Here is an 18,316-nt window from a genome sequence, read left to right as displayed (position 1 = left end):
GTTTACATGGATCATCTTCAGCTGCAGAAATTCTCTGTTCAGTTTTAATACAAACAGCTTAATGGATACGGTCATGCGAATGAAGCAAATAACACTTATTTCCTTTATTTCAATACATATAAATAAGTCATACAAACAAGTAATTGAGAGTAGTTAACTATAAGTATTTAAGTATTCTTGCTTGATCAGCTTTAAACAAATTTGCTAATATAGATCTAAAGGTGTGTCTGTTTTGTTGTACTAATAAGCTGAGAAAAAACAGCTCAGTTTCACATCATTCAGATTTCAGCCAAATCTAATAAAAAGATCTGACTCTTTACAGGATCTAGCAGGTGGGGGCCGCTGGAGACCAGAAGGAAACCCCCGTTCCTGTAACATTTCACTCCTCTCAGAGGCTAGCCAGTTGCCTCTGCCAGCACCTCCTTCCACCACACATCCAGTCCTTCACCTCCAGAGCTGACGCAGCTCACAAATCAGGATCTGGGACTTGTTTGTCCTTCCCTGCTTACTACTGCACTGCAGTCGGACAACTGCAGCAGCTTTCAGATGCGCTTGAAGCTCAGAAAGTCGGATGCTTTCAGTCATTGACTGCCAGTCCGAAAAGCTCCAGCAGCTCCTTGTTGTCCGGATCAATGAGATCAGCCGGCTTCTCCCCACAGTCGTTCTCCAGTTCGGGGTCTGCTCCCAGCGAGAGGAGGTATCTGGAGGAAATTATATACTGCTGCTTAGTGACAGAACACGTAATGCTGACTGGCTGCACTGTGGCAAACCTAACGCGAGTCTCGGCCATGCTTCAGTGACAGGAAGGCTGATGAAGAGCAAGAATGCAGCAGATCATTCAGCCTCTCTGATGGCTGGTGAATGTGAGCTGAGTCCCATGTGTATGCATCATAAATGTCTCATCTACTGCTTTAAGGCGTTGCATTTCAAGCTGAACTAGTCAGCATCCCTGCCTTTGCTTTTCTGAAGTTTAAGCTTTAAAGTGAGGAGATGAAACTTTGCTTCATCTTAATTTACACTTTTTTTTTCCAAACCCAAAGTGTGAATGGAAACACTGGATGCTTACCGTGCAATGTGTGGGAAGCCATCGCTGCAGGCCATGTGCAGTGGCGTCCATCCCTCCTCGTCTCTTTGATGAATGTCTGCTCCATAGTGAACCAGAAGCTTCACGCACTCCAAGTTCCCAGACAGGACGGCCTCGTGAATGGCTGCCATGCCTGTGCAAAGAGGGCACAGAGACAGGGTCAGGGTTTAAAAGGTGGACAGGGATTTCAGACTGCATAATGGGAGCTCTGAGAGTTGCGTTGGCTCTTACCAGATAGGTAAATGGTATCAAGGGTGACTCTTTGGGCTCGGATGAAACGTCCAATCCTTTCCAGCTCGCCTTGTCGCACATAGTCTTGGAAAACAATGTCATTGGGGAAATGGACACTTCGGATTGGCTTCAGAGATGCTGCACTTTTGCAAGACACAGGAACGCCACAGTTGTGGGCGTATGCTTTGATTCCCCTGGACTGGGACACGGGACATTCATAATACTTCATCCTGTAGGCTGGTTGTAGAAGCTTTTCAAATCCTGAAGAACACTTTTAAAAAATGTGTAGAAGATTTCCTTCAAGTCTGAAGAAAAGGCTCAGTCTGTTCTTCTCAGTGTGGCTCTGTTGGTTGTGTCGGCAGTATATCGGCTCTTCTGAAGGCCGGGGCTCCCCTGTGCTTGTCTTATACTCTGCGTTGGGCTATTTTTGAACACAACACCTCACAGATCCAGTGGCAAGTTTTGGAAGATGAGAAGCCTTGAGCCCTCCCACTTACCAGTCACAAGCCTCTAAGATGGCTCACATCTCCAGATATGACAGCCAGTAACCCCTGCCTCCATGTCACCAGGGCAGACCCAGACGCTGTCCTCTTTAAGAAAGTGGTGACATCCCTTCAGCTGTGGGGAGGAGGAGGAGGAGGCTGGAGGCTTCTAGTAAACACCAAGCAGGATGAAAGTGGTTTACTGCTGCAGTGTGTTGGTGCCAACTGCAGGGACAGGGAGAGGTGAAGTCCGTGTGTAGGTTGTTGACAGTTAATTGCACTGACAAACAGTCTAGAAAGGCTGCTCTCATCATCACGCACTATTTTAATCATAATATGAGACACAGCGGGTCATTTCTAGATTTTTGCATCATCCTCTTGATGACTGCTGGGAAATGAGTTATGCAAAAACAGCATAATTAAGATTTTCATATGTCTGAATTTACTGTTTTCCTCAGTTTTGATTCTAAACTATAAAATGTTTTTCAGAGGCATTACGTTGTAGAAATTGTGTTTTTGGCTCAACTGTTGACCCGTTTATCATCCCTGGTAATCACCTGATTTTCCTTTTCTTAAAGAAAAAAGAAATTCTCCATGTTTTTGAGATCCTTTCTAGTATTAAATTATTGTGGAACAGATGTCTCTGAATTAAAAAGCCAAAACCATGGTAAAAATAATATGGGCATCAACAGACTTGGTTTAACCCTTTCATGCATAAATCAATAAGAACAATGCAACATTTTTTAAATACAGTATTTTACCTCTACAGACATGCAATTATACTTTTTATGTTTATTGGTGATATTTAGAAATGATCATGATTTTAATGTATTCTATAAAGTATTTATAAAATATGTATTCTATTCTACAGTCATTTAGCAGATGCTTTTATCCAAAGCGACTTACATATGAGTGACAACACAAGCACAAAATCAAAGAGCAGAGGACATCATGGGAAGGTGCTAGTGGACTGTCCAGTTGGACGCAGGTCCTTACATGAAGTGCTACAGGCTTTTCTTACACATATATAAATATATAAATGTATAATATCATGCAAATCTAAAAAATATAGCCGTATCATTTTTCATATTTATTGCAAGGGCAACCTTGTGTAATTATGTTTAATTATATCATATCTATTCTCCAGTGAGTGGAAACATATTGGATGACTCACTAAACATCCACTGAAGTAGTTTATGTACAAAAATACCATCTTCAATTATGGAAATGCAAGAATAAAAAGCTTGGAAATAGGTGTCCACTACAGGGTCTATGTTCATCCCAATAGGCCCAGTTGAAAGATCATAAAATTCCTTTTTCTTGTGTTTATCCAATTTCAAGACACTTTAATATAAACTTCAACATTTTTGGTTTGTGGCGTCCTGTGATTTTTTTTCCAGTGGGGGGGTACCATGGCTCAAAAAGCTTGAAAAACACCGTCCTAATTTATAGCTTTATTTCTGACAAAAAGATAACATTGCTATACATCAGTTTTACCATTTATCCACAATGCCACCCCATTTCAAAACTTTTTCAGGCTCCATGTGAATGAAATGTACAAAAATGATAGAAAAACTGCATACAGAGCTTACATTTCCATTGTGTGGACATGCCCTTAATGTTAACCAGCACACAGGTCATAGACCCCTGTGCCCTGGAGGGACCCCTGGTTGGGAACCACTGACTTAAGGACACCTACAGTAAACGGAATAGCTATAAGTGGCATCATTGCAACAGTATACATGACTTAAGTTGCACATCTGACTGGCTGTAAAGACAAAAAAAAAAAAAAAAGTCTAATACATGTTGAGATTTTTATCTCCTGTTTAGATCAGAATACTTTCTCAGGACTAAATGTATCCTACAGTAATTTCACACTCGTGGAGTTCATTCAATGTGGTTGCACTCACAACAGAAGAGACAAAGACATGTTATAAGTATTTTTCCGTTTATTGGCCACCATTTCACATTTTCCACATCAATTTGGATATGATGGAATGCTTTCATTATGTCCCCTCCCCCCATCTGACTGGCAAACCCACCACCCTGCTCTACCTCACACGTCCCATCCTTGCCAAGCACACTGTACATTCACTCAAAACAAACATTCCCTATAGTTCACACAGTACACACACACACACACACCTGTGGCAATAAGGGTGCTGGGTAGAGCCAAAGGGAGGTTACAGTATGGGTGAGGAGTGGGGCTGTGCAACTGTTCCCTCCCCACTTCTGATGTAAACAGACACTTCTCTCAGACCAAACTGACCAGTAAACTGCACCAATCTGTCAGATTTAGTGACCTCAGTAAATCTCTGATTAGGCATGAAAGCAGTGCGAACAGAATCAGCACCAAATACCACCCCGGGTCTGAAAGATCGTGTCCAGGGGCCAACTCTGCCCCAACAAGACCAACTGGCAACAGCTGGGCACAATGGTACATTAAAAATAACCCAGTCCTAAATTAAAAAAAAAAAAAAAAAAAAAAAACACTTCTAAATGACAGCAATTAAATTAAGTCGGGCTTTTTCGCAAGAAGTTAACCGTAGAAAAATAAGTCAGTAGCCGTGATGAAATGAGGAAACTGAACCAACCACTGGGAATGAACAAGTAAAAATAAAGCCATAAACCCCCCCACCGAAAGATACAAAATAACTCCGCTACAGATGGGGGTGAGGGGGCTTTTGTGCTACACAGGACAAATTGTGGGGTGTATTTTAATAAGAGTTGCTGTTAAAAAAAAAAACAAAAAAAAAAACAAAAAAAAAAAAAAAACAGAAAAATGAGAACACATAGGATGGCCCCTTTTCCCCTGAGATCAGTCCTTACAAAACCACCACACAAAAATCTCTGGTCCTTCAGATGTTGTTCAGATTGAGAAAAACACCGGCAGCCCCCACCCCTCCTGATAAATGAGACCCTCATTTAGCTCATACCCACACTGAACTATGACAAGGCTCGTTCCTTTTTAAGAGGGGAGCCAACTTAAGTGGACCAAACACGAAAAAAATAAAACATAAATGCCATTTCTTTAACATTTGGTTTGAAATATACAAGGCAAACAGCTGATCCGGAGCCTCATATATAAGGCATTCAGGTGGGGCGATGTTCCACAAAATCCCCCCTCCGAGGGGGGACAAGACCAATCTGGACAAACCGTAAAGTTGAAGTTGTATCTGGCGGAGAGGAAAAAAAAAAAAAAAAATAAAATAAAATAAAAACACACCCTGCCTTGCCAGCAACCGATGTACTAATAGACTTGCTGGCTGGCTGGTCATCTGGTCGGCTGGCTGACTGACCGGGAGGCAGTTTAAGGGGAATCGTTAATGTTCACAGGATAGGGAAGGTCCACAAGAAGGTGAATGTGGTGATAGTGACTGGTTAAAAGGGTTGGGGTGGACTCGTCTCCTTTTGCTCTCCCTCCTTAGCAACCTCTTACAACTCATCGTGTCCGTCGTCACCTCCGTCCTCACCATCAGAATCCTCCAAATCTTCCAAATCCTGCAGAATATAAAATAGGGATTGAATTTATGACCAAAAAAAAAAAAAAAAAAATCCACCTGGAATCTGCATGAAACATGACGACATTTTCAGACATGCTTGACGACAACCCAGACTTTGATGGTAGCATCACCTAACTGGGCAATTTTTGCTGAGACTCAACAGAAACCTCATGCTACGCTCGACAAAGACCAGAAAACATGGTGTGATAAACAATTTGTTAAACAGAGCAGGTGAGTGTATGTGCAACAAACAGCTCAGAAATGGCATCTTTGTCTACCAGGGCTGTTCCTTTACGTCTACTTTAGAGACAGCAGCGCACGTGCCGTGTTTATCAGGAGGCTCAGGTCTCCCAGCAAAGCCCAGTTAACAGCTGTGACAGCTGCAGGAGGCATTATGGGCCAATAGCTGACTAGGATGGAATTAGACTTCTGAGAAGGGTGTGTGGGGGCCATAATGGAGTGGGAAGGCGTTAGTGGTGAGGATTCCCTGCAGTAGTGTTTACAGCAGGCAGCCAAGTTGTGGGACATAGGGAAGTGTAGGAGTGTGTATAGCTCTGTGCATTTAAACAATCGGCAGCATCAAACAAGGCAGAAATGTTCTGAAGGGCTGGGAGCAGCTCGTGTAGGGGGAAAAGATGGACATGAATACAAAGTAAAATAATAAATACCCTTAATCTAAAAAAAAAAAAAAAACATCTACAAAAATCTCTCATTCCCTCTGCTATAACTATTCTGAGTAATATCAAACAGGCACAAACCATACGCGGCTCTCACTTTTCCTCCCCTTCTCTCTAAAGTTGAACACTTTGCTTGTGTTTAAAATGTTTGTAACTATTTCCAAATGTGGAACTTTGAGCCAAAGAATTTTCTCTCATGAGGGAGCTGTAGTGTTAAGAAAAAAAACCCCAAAACATTTAACAATTACTGTTCAACGAGAATGCATGTAGTGTGTAAAAAAGATGAACTCACCTCTCCATCCAGATCCTCGTCGTCATCTCCTGCAGGGGCGCCGCCGTCTTTACCACCACTCTCCAGGAACTTGGTGAAGCCCTCCAGCGTTCTCTCACCATTATAATCAATCACCTGTTGGTACAAAGATGGTTTAGCATTATAAAATTTGCTTTCTAAAAAAAGGTTTCTCACAGCTTGTGCATGAGGCCCAGAAATAAAAATTTTGTCACCTTCTTGCTGCACTTTTTTAGCAGATGTGTGCTCAGTTGGGTCAGTCTGAGATCTTTCCCTTTGTGACCTCAACAAGAGACTAAACCACTCCCACCAGTGGATGCTGCTACTGGCCGGCATCCCGGCTAGCTGAGATTGCCCTCTAAAAATCAGAGTAGGCTTGCTTTGTGGCATGACGAGTTTTTGCCTCGGCAACATGCCGCTTAGCCCGCCGGTACCCATCAGCTGCCTCCAGAGTCCCACAGGCCAAGAAGGCCCGATAGGACTCCTTCTTCAGCTTGACGGCATCCCTCACTGTTGGTGTCCACCAACGAGTCCTGGGATTACCGCCACGACAGGCACCAACGACCTTCCAGCCACAGCTCCGGCCGGCCGCCTCAGCAATAGAGGCACGGAACACAGCCCATTCGGACTCAATGTCCCCCGCCTCACTCGGGACATGGTTGAAGCTCTGCTGAAGGTGGGAGTTGAAGCTCGCTCTGACGGGGGACTCAGCCAGGCGTTCCCAGCAGACCCTCACAACACGTTTGGGCCTGCCAGATCTGACCGGCCTCCTCCCCCACCACCTGAGCCAACTCACCACCAGGTGGTGATCAGTTGACAGCTCCGCCCCCCCTCTTCACCCGAGTGTCCAAGGCATGTGGCCGCAGGTCCGACGATACGACTACAAAATCGATCATCGAACTGCGGCCCAGGGAATCCTGATGCCAGGTGTACATATGGACACTCTTATGTTGGAACATGGTGTTCGTTATGGACAATCCATGACGAGCACAGAAGTCCAATAACAAAACACCATTTGGGTTCAGAGGAGGGGGACCATGCCTCCCAATCACTCCCCTCCAGGTCTCACTGTCATTGCCCACGTGAGCATTGAAGTCCCCCAGCAGAACAATGGAGTCCCCAGAAGGAGCACCCTCCAGCACTCCCTCCAAGGACTCCAGAAAGGGTGGGTAATCTGAACTGCTGTTCGGTGCATAAGCACAGACAACAGTCAGGAGGGAAACTACCCTTTCATCCACCGGGGTAAACCCCAACGTGCAGGCACCAAGCTGGGGGCTGATGAGAATGCCCACACCTGCTCGGCGCCTCCCACCATGAGCAACTCCAGAGTGGAAGAAAGTCCAGCCCCTTTCGAGGTTACTGGTTCCAGAGCCCAAGCCATGCGTCGAGGTGAGTCCAACTATATCTAGCCGGAACCGCTCAACCTCGCGCACAAGCTCAGGCTCCTTCCCCACTAGAGAGGTGACGTTCCACGTCCCTAGAGCCAGCTTCTGCAGCCGGGGATCGGACCGCCAGGGTCCCCCTTGCTGCCGCCCAGCTCACACTGCACCCGACCCCTACGGCTCCTCCCGCAGATGGTGAGCCCACGGGAGGTGGGGCCCATGTAACCCTTTCGGGCTGAGCCCGACCGGGCCCCATGGGCGAAGGCCCGGCCACCAGACGCTCGCTCTCATGTAAAGCCAGTCTAGAAAAAGAAATGGCCGCAAGGCAGCAATTTAATCTGCTCCCAACAACCTGTCACAGCACTTCATGGCCAGCTCTTTCCTGGACACATGCCTCATTTAAGCAGCGTCGTGGGCTAATCCACAGATTTACTATACAGTAACGCTGGTTTATACCCCTCATTTACAGCTAGCATGAAGATGCTGGGTTAGTAAATAGACGACATCAAGTGAGGCAGGTGCAGACCCTTACAGAGTGAAATAACTGATCAGGAATCTTTAAGACCCAAAGTGAATTTACTCGACCCGAGAGCTCACGTTTCTGCACAATTAATACCTCTAAATCAAGACAAGTGAAACACTATTCTGCATCCAAACAACCATCAAGATTACAAACACTCAACACACGCACAGTGACTAACAGTAGAAACTGAATGTATGGATTAAAGAGCACAGAGGAGACTTTCCACTTGATCAGAGATGATGCCAATCAAACTCAATCAGGAAGCAGGACTGTTGTAAACAAAATGTCTTGCAAGTAACTGGACCCTCACCTTGCGGTCATCTCCTGCAGGGAAGAACTTCAGAGTAGGGAAGCTGTGGACTTTGACAGCCTCAATCTCATTGGCTGTGGAGTCCATCTTCGCCACGATGGTGTCAGCACTGTCCTTGTATTTCTCTCCAAGCTTCTCCCAAATAGGAGTAAGCTGTTTGCAATGTCCACACCAAGGTGCATCTAGAAAATAGCAAATAATGGCAAATTACTCACATACGTGTACAATGGTTTTAAGTGACAGAGAAATGTTCCAATTACAACAATATCTTGTGCATGCATTTTGCCATTAACACCATTTTTTGCTTTTTTTTATTTTTTTTTTTATACATAGTCAGCACATTTTTTTTGACAGCAGAAGTTGTTCAACAAAATAGGAAAATTTCTGCCCATTAGTTTGTTAAATTATACTTCAAAACTTTCTATTCCACACCCCAAGCATATCACACACAACCTTAAACTCAACTCTTTGCCTCAGTTTGAATGTCTAGGAAACTCCATCACCTGTCAGGGAAAACGGGCATGACTGCATTTCAATGCAGCCAGAAATGGAAGACACCTCCCAAAATAGCCCACATTTGGCTCATGGTGGCTAAAAAAATACCCCAGCTTTATTTAACTACATCGTGTCAGCAATGGGATCTGGTGGCAGTTTTATTCGTCAAGATGGAGGGTTGAGAGGGTGTGAGGAGCCTTGAGGATTAGCTCTTTGATATCTGAAGAGGGATGAGGAAGGTTTAGGTTTTTAGCCTAAAGACACCTTGCTAATGTGTTTCCAGGTTGTTGAGACAAACTTCCCCAGGATTTAAAAGAAGCTAAAAAGATACGAGGAGGCTCTTACAGAATTCCACAAAGACGTTCTTTGATGGATCAAAGGCAACTTCTTCAAAGTTTTTCCCCACCAAAACCTTGACAGGGTTTTTGTCCCAGTCTTCAGGGATTTCCTGGCTCATGAGGTGAGGCTGTAAGACAGTTTGAATGAGTAGTTTCATTTATGGTTCTTTTTTCACAATTTATCAATGTCAAGCACTGCCGGTATCAAGTTTCACCGGTATCTTTCCCAACAGCTATAACCAGCCAATCCCGTCCCACCTTTAGCTTGCCCTCGACGAACAGTGTGCAGAACTTAGTGATACTTTCTGCAGTGATGTCATTGCTCTCTGGCTTGTACTTTGTCATCTCATCCTCCAGGGTGATGAGGCGGATGGCTGGACACTCCTCTTTCTTCAGGCCGAAGAACTCAAGGATGCGCTGGTTGTCATCAATGTCGCTGTCGATGAAGATGAACAGGATCTGGGTGGGAAAAGATAAAAATCATCATTTACTTTGTTCAGACTTATCAAAATGAAGTAGCATACAACGGAAATTAGCTGCTTCTCATTTCAGTTCTTTAGAAATGCTTCGACAGCCATCCTTCCATGGAAACCATTTCTGAACAGCTTGCTCAACCGAAGGTCTGGGTGCAACTCTCAGGTTTTAAATAACTATGCAAACATTTCTTTGCCAAGTTATCCACGATGTGAAGAAAACACGTGAGTATGTCCTGTGAGTCAGCAGCCTTTTACTTTGCTTCAAATGATGCTTATATGTCAGTGTTAAGCAGAATAATAAAACATTGGTCTGAGAACTGACAGACATGTGGCATGCCGTTAAAACCATTTGCTGAATAGGAGAAAGAGGAAGTAGATGAGATAGCGAGAGAATACATTATATTATGCAGATTAATTCTGTATGGGGATAGGCATTCAAATAAATTGTGTTAATTGATCATTGTGAGAAGGACGGATTTTTGATTGTTACTTTTATATTAAAGTTTAGTATTTAGAACCATTTTAAATGCAGTAAAAACAAAAAACTATGTTTCTTCAAGGTTCAAAGCGCAGTTTTTGGATTGCAAATGGGTGGAAGTAGTTAATGTCCAGAGGAAAACAAAATAAATAAAAAAAATGAATAAAAGGAGCTTTAGAAACACTGAAGAACTTTTGCTCAAGGGACCTTTTTATTCCAAGAAAGTCAGTGCATATTTTGTCTTGTAGCCCCCCCACTTCGACAGTTTACCCACCTGACCCTTGAATCCTTCTGCAGCTTTCTTGAACTGGTCCATTTTCTCCTGGAAGTCTGAAGCGGCTTTTGGCAGAAACATGAGGATGTGGGATTTGATGTCTCCACCAAAGATTTTTGGTGCCGTCTGCATAAAACAAGAATGAAAGAGTTCAACATGTTTAGATCTCCATCTCCTTTTATTTGTTCTGCTTGTTCTTATGATAACAGGTTCCATGGTTGAAGAGGCAGACAGTCGTGTTGATGCGAGTGGACTCGCCGATTACCTGTTCAGTGAACTCAATGACCAGAGGCAGCTGGTTGGCCTTGACAAACGCCAGGAGTTTCTCTTTGGTCAGCTCTCCATCAAACGTGTTGCGGCCTTCATCGAACTAAAACAAACATGTAAACACTTGGTTATAAATATATCCACACCTGGTGTCACATCTAGTCTGCCTGTGAACTCTAAACATAGATTTACCAGACAAACCACTTTAAAATCCTCAGTAATCCCCAGCAGACCAAACAAGACTTACTGGGCATCAAGAATAGCTGTAGTGCAGCATTCAAAACAGCCTTTACTGGCACACAATAGAGAGGACATTTTTCCTGTGGCATACTGCCAGTCTTCCAGGGGCTGAAACCCAAATCCAACCTGTAGCAATAAACAAGTCGAAAGACCCCCCTCCCTGTTCATTAAGACCAAGCCCCTACTTTCAGAGAGTTTGCTTAACTGCAGCCCACATGTCAGCAGCGTTTATATAGATGCGTCAAGTTACTGCCTCCTGGTTGGAGTTTGTTTGCGATACTTAAATGTGCTTCATAATGAAGCAACTTGGTCTGAATGACATTTTAATGAAAGTAAATAAGCTTTAAAAAGATTTCTATGAAGTACTTAGCATGAATGATAACTAGGCTGCAGCTACACAGCAGTAAAATAGATCATAAGTTTGACATAAGACTGGATAAATTCTGGTTTATTTGAAAAGGTTTGTGCCGTTTCGACATTTTATTTTCGCAAGCTGCAGTCAACTTAAAACTTACTGGCCATTTATTTTCTACTGACTGAAATTACTCTGGACTTTGGCCTGCTTTGACAAATCTACACAACTTAGATACTGCTTCACCGATAAGGAGGACAACAGAACCTCAGGGTCTTTACAAGGGAGCAAGTTCAACATAACAAGGACATCTTTTTATTATCACAGCTCCAACGACTGAATTGTTGCCAGGCAGTAACACAGCAGCTACTATCAGCCCAGTGAATCCACCCAGATTTCTGACTCCTGCTGTTAATGCATTTATTTCAGAGTGCAGTGTTGACACCAGAAGACACGTCAGACATTAATCTACAACAGCTTAAAATATTCACAAACGCAAGAATAATTTTTACGAGGAAAAAAAAAAAAAAAAAAAGAGTTAAAAGTAAAAGAAGAGCATTTGCTGCTGCTAATGTTAGCAAACAGGTGATTTTGTTAATGACTAAGTTTGATGCATTTCAACAGGAATGTGAGACCACTGCTGCCCCATTCATTCATTCATTCATTCTCCCAACCACGTAGTCCGATTTAAGGGTTGCAGGGGAAGCTGGAGCCTATTCCAGCAGTCTTCAGGCGAAAGGCAGGGTACACCCTGGACAGCTCGCCAGTCCATCGTAGGGCCACTGCTGCCCCAGTTAAGGATAGTTTAATAACCATGATGTATTCAAATAAATTAATAGACTTGGACACATGCTTATAGGGGTGCATGAGAGTTTCAGCTGCTTCTGTGATTCACCACGGGAACTGTATAATGTATTGGGAATAAAAAAAAAAAAGAAAAAGAAAAAAGACATTTGATCAGAATTGCCTTCAATTCTTTAGAAACAGCTCACATGGCTTTAATGTAGATGCTAGTTGGGAAAATCTGATGGGTCTGTGTGGTATAAAAGGTTAACAGTCAGTATTGGATGGACTGTACGCCATGCTTTTGTATATCTGGGGGGGCAATACCATGGAAAGTGGATCACTATTTTACACCTGTAAATCTCAAATTAATTACAAAAAGGCATATTGTCTATTAAATCCTGTGTTATACTGCAACCATCTAACCCATCTGCATGGAACGGCCTTCATGGCACACTGCTTAAATTATATAAAAAGGCATGGGCCTAATTTGGTTTAAAGGCTTTAACTGAGCTCATGACTAATCTGCTCTTAGTTCACAGGCCCACTTGAAATATATAGACCATACCCTAATAAATATCTTGGTCATCACATATTCACACACACCTAGGTCATTCACTGGTCAGCAACAGGCCCAAAGGTCATAGAATGTCTACAATGTTGAATGACCTCAAATGTGCCCAGATTAGCAACAGACAGTGGATACTGCGCAGTCTGCAGCATCAGATTACCAGAGTTGTAGATCAAAAATCTGCGGGGCGTTGTCAGCAGCTTGGCCATAAATGCTTAAACATGTGTCATTTCATAATTGGAAACAAGTGTGCCAATAACCAAGTCACAAAATATCTGCACTATATCAGAGACCAAACTGGCACTTTACATTGTTACACCATAGCCAGCTTGTAGTCTCCCAGAAACACAAGTGGACCACATTTTGAGTGCATAAAGACGTAACAGAACATTGAAGAAATACTTAGAGCTTCACCTTCTTGAAGAGAACAACACCATCCTTGGACACCTCATACTTGGAATAAATGGAGTCGCTGGAGGTCATGGCGAAAGGAATATCATCAATGGATTCAGCCGCTTTTTCGTAGGCTTTGGCACCGGCCGATGCAGCATCCTGCACACAAAAAGTTTAGGTAATGCACTGTGCATGTGATTCTCTATTAAGATTTAAATTGGAGAAACTTAAACCACAGAAATAAGCAGAATATGCAGATTTGAACAGACAAAAATAAACCAGTTGTTTTAGGCAGTGTGATCTTGCCAACACCAAGATAATGACTCATTAGCTAATCTCACCTTAAAGAATCCAATGATTGCCACCTCATTGTCAGCAATCAGAGACTCAGCTTCAGTGACTTCGGTCAGGGTGGCGACAGCAGGCCCTGTACGCTTTTTCAGCCAGTTGACGATGTCATCTGCCTGTCGACCAGCTGCCCCGAAAGAAAAAATTTCAAATATTTCAGTACGCACACATTAATGGGCTCAGAAAGGACGTATAGCAGACCCCCTTAAGTCCTGCAGTCCCTGTGGGTAACACATGCTCAACTAAATGTGCAGCATGTCTGTGATATACCCGAAGATGTAGAGACATTTTGTAAATTTGCAAGTGTGACTGTTTCAATGCCTTTTTAATGTAAAAGAAAAAAAAAGGGTTTAACAGAAAAATACCACTTCTGCAATTTCTGTCCAACTGCTTTTACAACTTCGGCTGATACTAATTTGCCTTCAATACATTCATTTGTGTTGCTGCATCACTGCTGATAAAAGTTATGGCAAGTTAAAATGCAATTTTTATATTTTTATATAAAAACATTTGCCTTAATTTAGAGTGATGCTAAAGTAATGCTAACAACATGGCTGACACTTTGAACAGGTGATGCAACATAGCAGCAATTTAACGGATGAAATGCACGTTGAAGTGACAGCATTATAAAGGTCTGAGGTAATGCGTGGGAGGTGGAAGAAGGGTGCATCTAGAAGCCGATTTAACTCAGAGTAGTCATTTCCACAAAAGCACTTCCAAAACTCCTCTCCCCTCCCCTCCCACTCCAAATGGAGCTGGGCCCAGGCGACGTGAATAAATGCACATTGGCTGCCCCAGCTCAGTCAGCATGAGAGGAACGTGTGGTGGAAGCCAGGCCCTCTTTATGCCTCATGAATGCTGCAGAGAGCCAATTGGTTGGCCTGCTGATTATGCGGCTGGGCAGATCAGATTTCCTCAAAGAGGAGCGTCAGTGTGCCTGGCTGTGGATGTTTGATCCAATTCTCTTTGCTATTCAAGATTTAAATTCTAACATTTTACAAAGAAAAAAAATATTAAGATAGTTAAGTTATGGGAAAACTCTTTTGCTTTATCAGTGTGCACGTTTTAAAAAGTGTCTGGGCAGGAACACCCTGCGCCTGTTTAAAAATTTTCATGAATAAACCAAAAGACCAGATTGTAACCTTGGCAACATGATTATAAATTATATCAATAACAACCAAATGGATGAATTTGAATTAAATTATAATTATAACTGTAAAACGCTTCGTTATCCGATAAAGAGATCTTTGTTCAAAATGCAGAACTAATTACCCGAGTACTCTTTGGGAGATTCTTTGTCACCACCCTTGAAGAACTTGATGGTGGGGTATCCTCTGACGCCAAACTCTTGAGCAAGTTCTGTCTCTTCTGTGGCGTCCACTTTAGCCAGACGAATTTCTGAACCCTCTCCCTTTAGCATGCCAGCAGCCTTGGCATACTCTGGAGCCAGGGCCTTGCAGTGACCACACCATGGTGCATCTGTGGAGCAGATATACATAAAAGAAAAAAAAAAAAAAAAAGTTTTTTGTACTATGAGAAATTTAGATGAGGTGAAGTGTCCTTAAAGTTTTAACTTTAAATAAACTTCTTCAAGCAAGCAACATGAAGTCAGCACAAAGTCAAAAACAATTTAAATAATTTGTCTTCTCATCTTAATGAAAGTTAAAAAAAAAAAAAAAAAAAAAAAGATGACAACCCAGTCAGCAATGACACGTCAAATAAAATACCTCTATTGCCTCATCTATACTTCTTGACAAAGAATAAAACTTCCAGGTCCAAGGTCAGCCAACCCAAATACACACATCACACACAACCCGTTGTAGGTTCAATTTGAGGTCATTTTGCAGGACAAAGTCATTATGTAATATTAGTGTGATTAAAAAGTTCTATACACAGTAATAAAGGGAATAAAACACATCATGACTTTCAGAATTTCTTTTTAATATATCTATCTATCTATATATCTATATATAGATATAGATATATAGATATCTATATATAGATATAGATATATAGATATATATATATTTTTCCCCCTTTTTTAAAGTATGTTCGTGGAAATATTTAATAGTCATTTTATGAGCTGTATCCATTTTTTTTTTTTTTTTAATTTCTTCTTCACAGTTTAAACATAAAAACCAGAATAAAAGTTATGAAGTACACGTCAACCTAGCTCCATTAGCCATCAGAAATCCCGCCCAGCGGAGACCTACGTGGGCCAACAAGGCCTTCATCCCTCCCATCAGGACATAACTGGTGGATCCACCTCTGACTGGTCCAAACATCTGTCAGTATCACCGATCACATCAACAATCTGACAAAAAGGTGTAGCAGGCTGTGGAGAAAAGTTTGAGGACACCGTCCATCTGATCTGAAAGTAAATAGCTCCAAACAAAGAGGCGACCTGTCCTTTAACATACCCACATTTCAAAGAAAATCGAAAGTTTCTGTGAGGAAACCACAGCAAGCAATCGAAACTTTATGCACCATACAGACCAACTCTGATTTCACTCACCTGTGATCTTGATGTTTAATAACGATAAAAACCAGCAACATCCACGAATTACACCAAAATATCAGAATTACCTGGATCTAAACATGCCGGGATACTCTGTGCTAGCTAGTCAGGTTTAATGAGACCCTGCAAACAAAGACGACTCACATAAACAACTGACTTAGTTTTCATACTGTCGAACCACAAGTAGTCACGCGTGGATGCGGGATTGGACCCGCATCCGTGGGTTAGCAGCTACCAGCACCAACTTGTCTTAAGTGTCACAAAGTTTGATGCTAACATTGTCTCCGGTTTCAGTCAGCTAGGTATGTCTGCGCTGCAAAGCCAACATGTTTTAGTCGCAAATATTTAGCTGCATGATTTACTTACAGAATTCAACCAAGAGGTTGGGGTGAGCTTGGAGAGCCTCGTCAAAGTTACTCTTCTTCAGCACCAGGACATCTTCTTCCTCGGCGATCTCAGCCCTGCTGGCCACAGCCAGTGTACACAACAGCAGAAACTTCAACATAGTTACCGTCGAGTGTGTGGTTTTTTTTTTTCTGACAAAGGTTGCAAGCACGGTAGGTTAAGAGATAGTTCAGAAATTCGTCTCAGTTTCTGGTCTTTTTCTTTACTCGGGGTTGGGAGAGTAGCAGGTATTTTGTGTCTACCGCTACTAACGTGGCAGTGCACGCAGAAACCGGAGGGGTCAGCTGTAGTGCGCATGCGCCTTTATTAGGCCGAAAGCGTTCGTGTTGAAATGTGACTGGACCGCAGCGAGCTGCACCTGGAAGTGAAAGAGAGGCGCTGCCTGCCTACTCTGCCGCCTACTCATCATGACACACTGCAGCTGGGGAGGAAAACAGCTGAACTGCGAGGAAAGCGCGACGTTTAACGACGTATTCCTCTGAATCAGAGGAAAATATGCTTTGTTCAAACATAACTAAAGTCTATGAGTTAAGTGACCTATACATTATACAAGAGTTTATTTTGGTCATTTACAATTTTTATTTAGTTTGTACGCTTTTTTCTGAATCAGTTTAACTGATGCAATAATACTAAAATATTTTGTAACATCCATTTGAACATTATTTGCAGTCATTTAATTCTTTAAATGATAATAACAATAATATTATTAATAATAATAATAATAATTATTAATATTATTATTTTCAGAATTAAATGATAATCTAAATCACAGGTGTCCAACTCTAGTCCTCCAGGGCCGGTATCTTGAAGGTTTTTGTTGTCTTCATGCTCCAACACACCTGACCAAAACTTAAAAACAGGTTGACAAGAAGCTGCTGGATGCAAAAACAACAAAAACTGCCAGGTACCGACCCTCGAGGACTGGAGTTTGACACCCCTGATCTAAATTAACCCCCCACTCTATCTATCTATCTATCTATCTATCTATCTATCTATCTATCTATCTATCTATCTATCTATCTATCTTAACCTCTGTGTGTTATTGGATTTTATTATGGAAAAAACGCCATGGGAGAAAAAAAAAAAACAACAGTTTTTACTCTCTAAATTTTCAGCTATTTTATATTTAAAGGGATACCGTGTAACTTTTGTCCCAAATATTAGCCTTTTATGAATAATAATAAATGGTTTATGGGGTCAATATACAGTGCTTGATGCGTGTTGGTGCTCTGATGTGCTGCCTTCTCCAGAAACCAGACATTTTTGCAGGAGAGGTTAATCTCTTATGGGATCATGTGACTTGGAGCGCTTTGCTTTACGGCTCCCCATCTATAAAACAGAGGCCTCTGCTTTGTGCTATTTTTTTCCCTGTATTTTAGTCAAAGTTAGAAAACTATGATAACTTATTAAGTTAATGGTACTTATGAATGTGTATAAGGTATAAAAGGAGCATTTCAGAGAGGCAGATACCACCAAAATCTGTTTTGCCAAGTGTCTACACTTCTCTGTTTAAAGAAGATGTGAGATTACATAACAGGCAGGACAGGTTCACGTTCAGAGATGACAAAATGAACAGTTTAGAGGAAGCTTTTAACTACATACCAAGCATAAAGTGCCACGTATTAAAGATATAGAGAAACCTGTCGGATCACTTTTATTTTTTGTTGGAGGAAAAACTTTTTTTTTTTTTTTTTTTTTTTTTTTTTTTACAAATCTTGTGAAAATATTTGCTGTAAAGTCTGACTTGGACAGGTCAAGGTTTGAACATCTGATGTATCATATTGAGCATTGTGTATCCGTGGATCAATGAGGAAATTTTGAAGCTGCTCAGCAGTTACAGTCAGAGATTAGATCAAGAGATACAGCAGCACAAGTTTGACTGCTGTGGGATAAAAAA

General features: G+C 42.1%; 2 protein-coding genes across 2 annotated transcripts; both read right to left on the bottom strand.

Annotated features, from left to right (window-relative positions):
- Window positions 1–82: 82 nt before the first annotated feature.
- ppp1r27b (protein phosphatase 1, regulatory subunit 27b) lies at window positions 83–1,716 on the bottom strand. Its single transcript, XM_079261062.1, has 3 exons — window positions 1,316–1,716; window positions 1,067–1,217; window positions 83–701 (listed from the first exon to the last, which is right to left on the bottom strand). The coding sequence occupies exons 1-3, from the start codon at window positions 1,542–1,544 to the stop codon at window positions 578–580; spliced, it is 504 nt and encodes a 167-aa protein (XP_079117188.1). The 5' UTR covers window positions 1,545–1,716; the 3' UTR covers window positions 83–577.
- A 1,792-nt stretch (window positions 1,717–3,508) lies between these two features.
- On the bottom strand, window positions 3,509–16,679 carry p4hb (prolyl 4-hydroxylase, beta polypeptide). Its single transcript, XM_079264912.1, has 11 exons — window positions 16,381–16,679; window positions 14,769–14,975; window positions 13,490–13,623; window positions 13,170–13,307; window positions 10,808–10,912; window positions 10,543–10,668; window positions 9,573–9,773; window positions 9,322–9,442; window positions 8,482–8,663; window positions 6,270–6,383; window positions 3,509–5,298 (listed from the first exon to the last, which is right to left on the bottom strand). Exons 1-11 carry the CDS (start codon window positions 16,517–16,519, stop codon window positions 5,233–5,235), a joined length of 1,533 nt encoding a protein of 510 aa, XP_079121038.1. The 5' UTR covers window positions 16,520–16,679; the 3' UTR covers window positions 3,509–5,232.
- Window positions 16,680–18,316: the final 1,637 nt, after the last annotated feature.

The sequence above is a fragment of the Telmatherina bonti genome (genome assembly GCF_933228915.1).
Source record: "Telmatherina bonti genome assembly, chromosome: 3".
NCBI classification, from domain to species: domain Eukaryota; kingdom Metazoa; phylum Chordata; class Actinopteri; order Atheriniformes; family Telmatherinidae; genus Telmatherina; species Telmatherina bonti.
The sequence above is the reverse complement of the archived record's forward strand: the minus strand, read 5'-3'. Positions and strand labels throughout refer to the sequence as shown.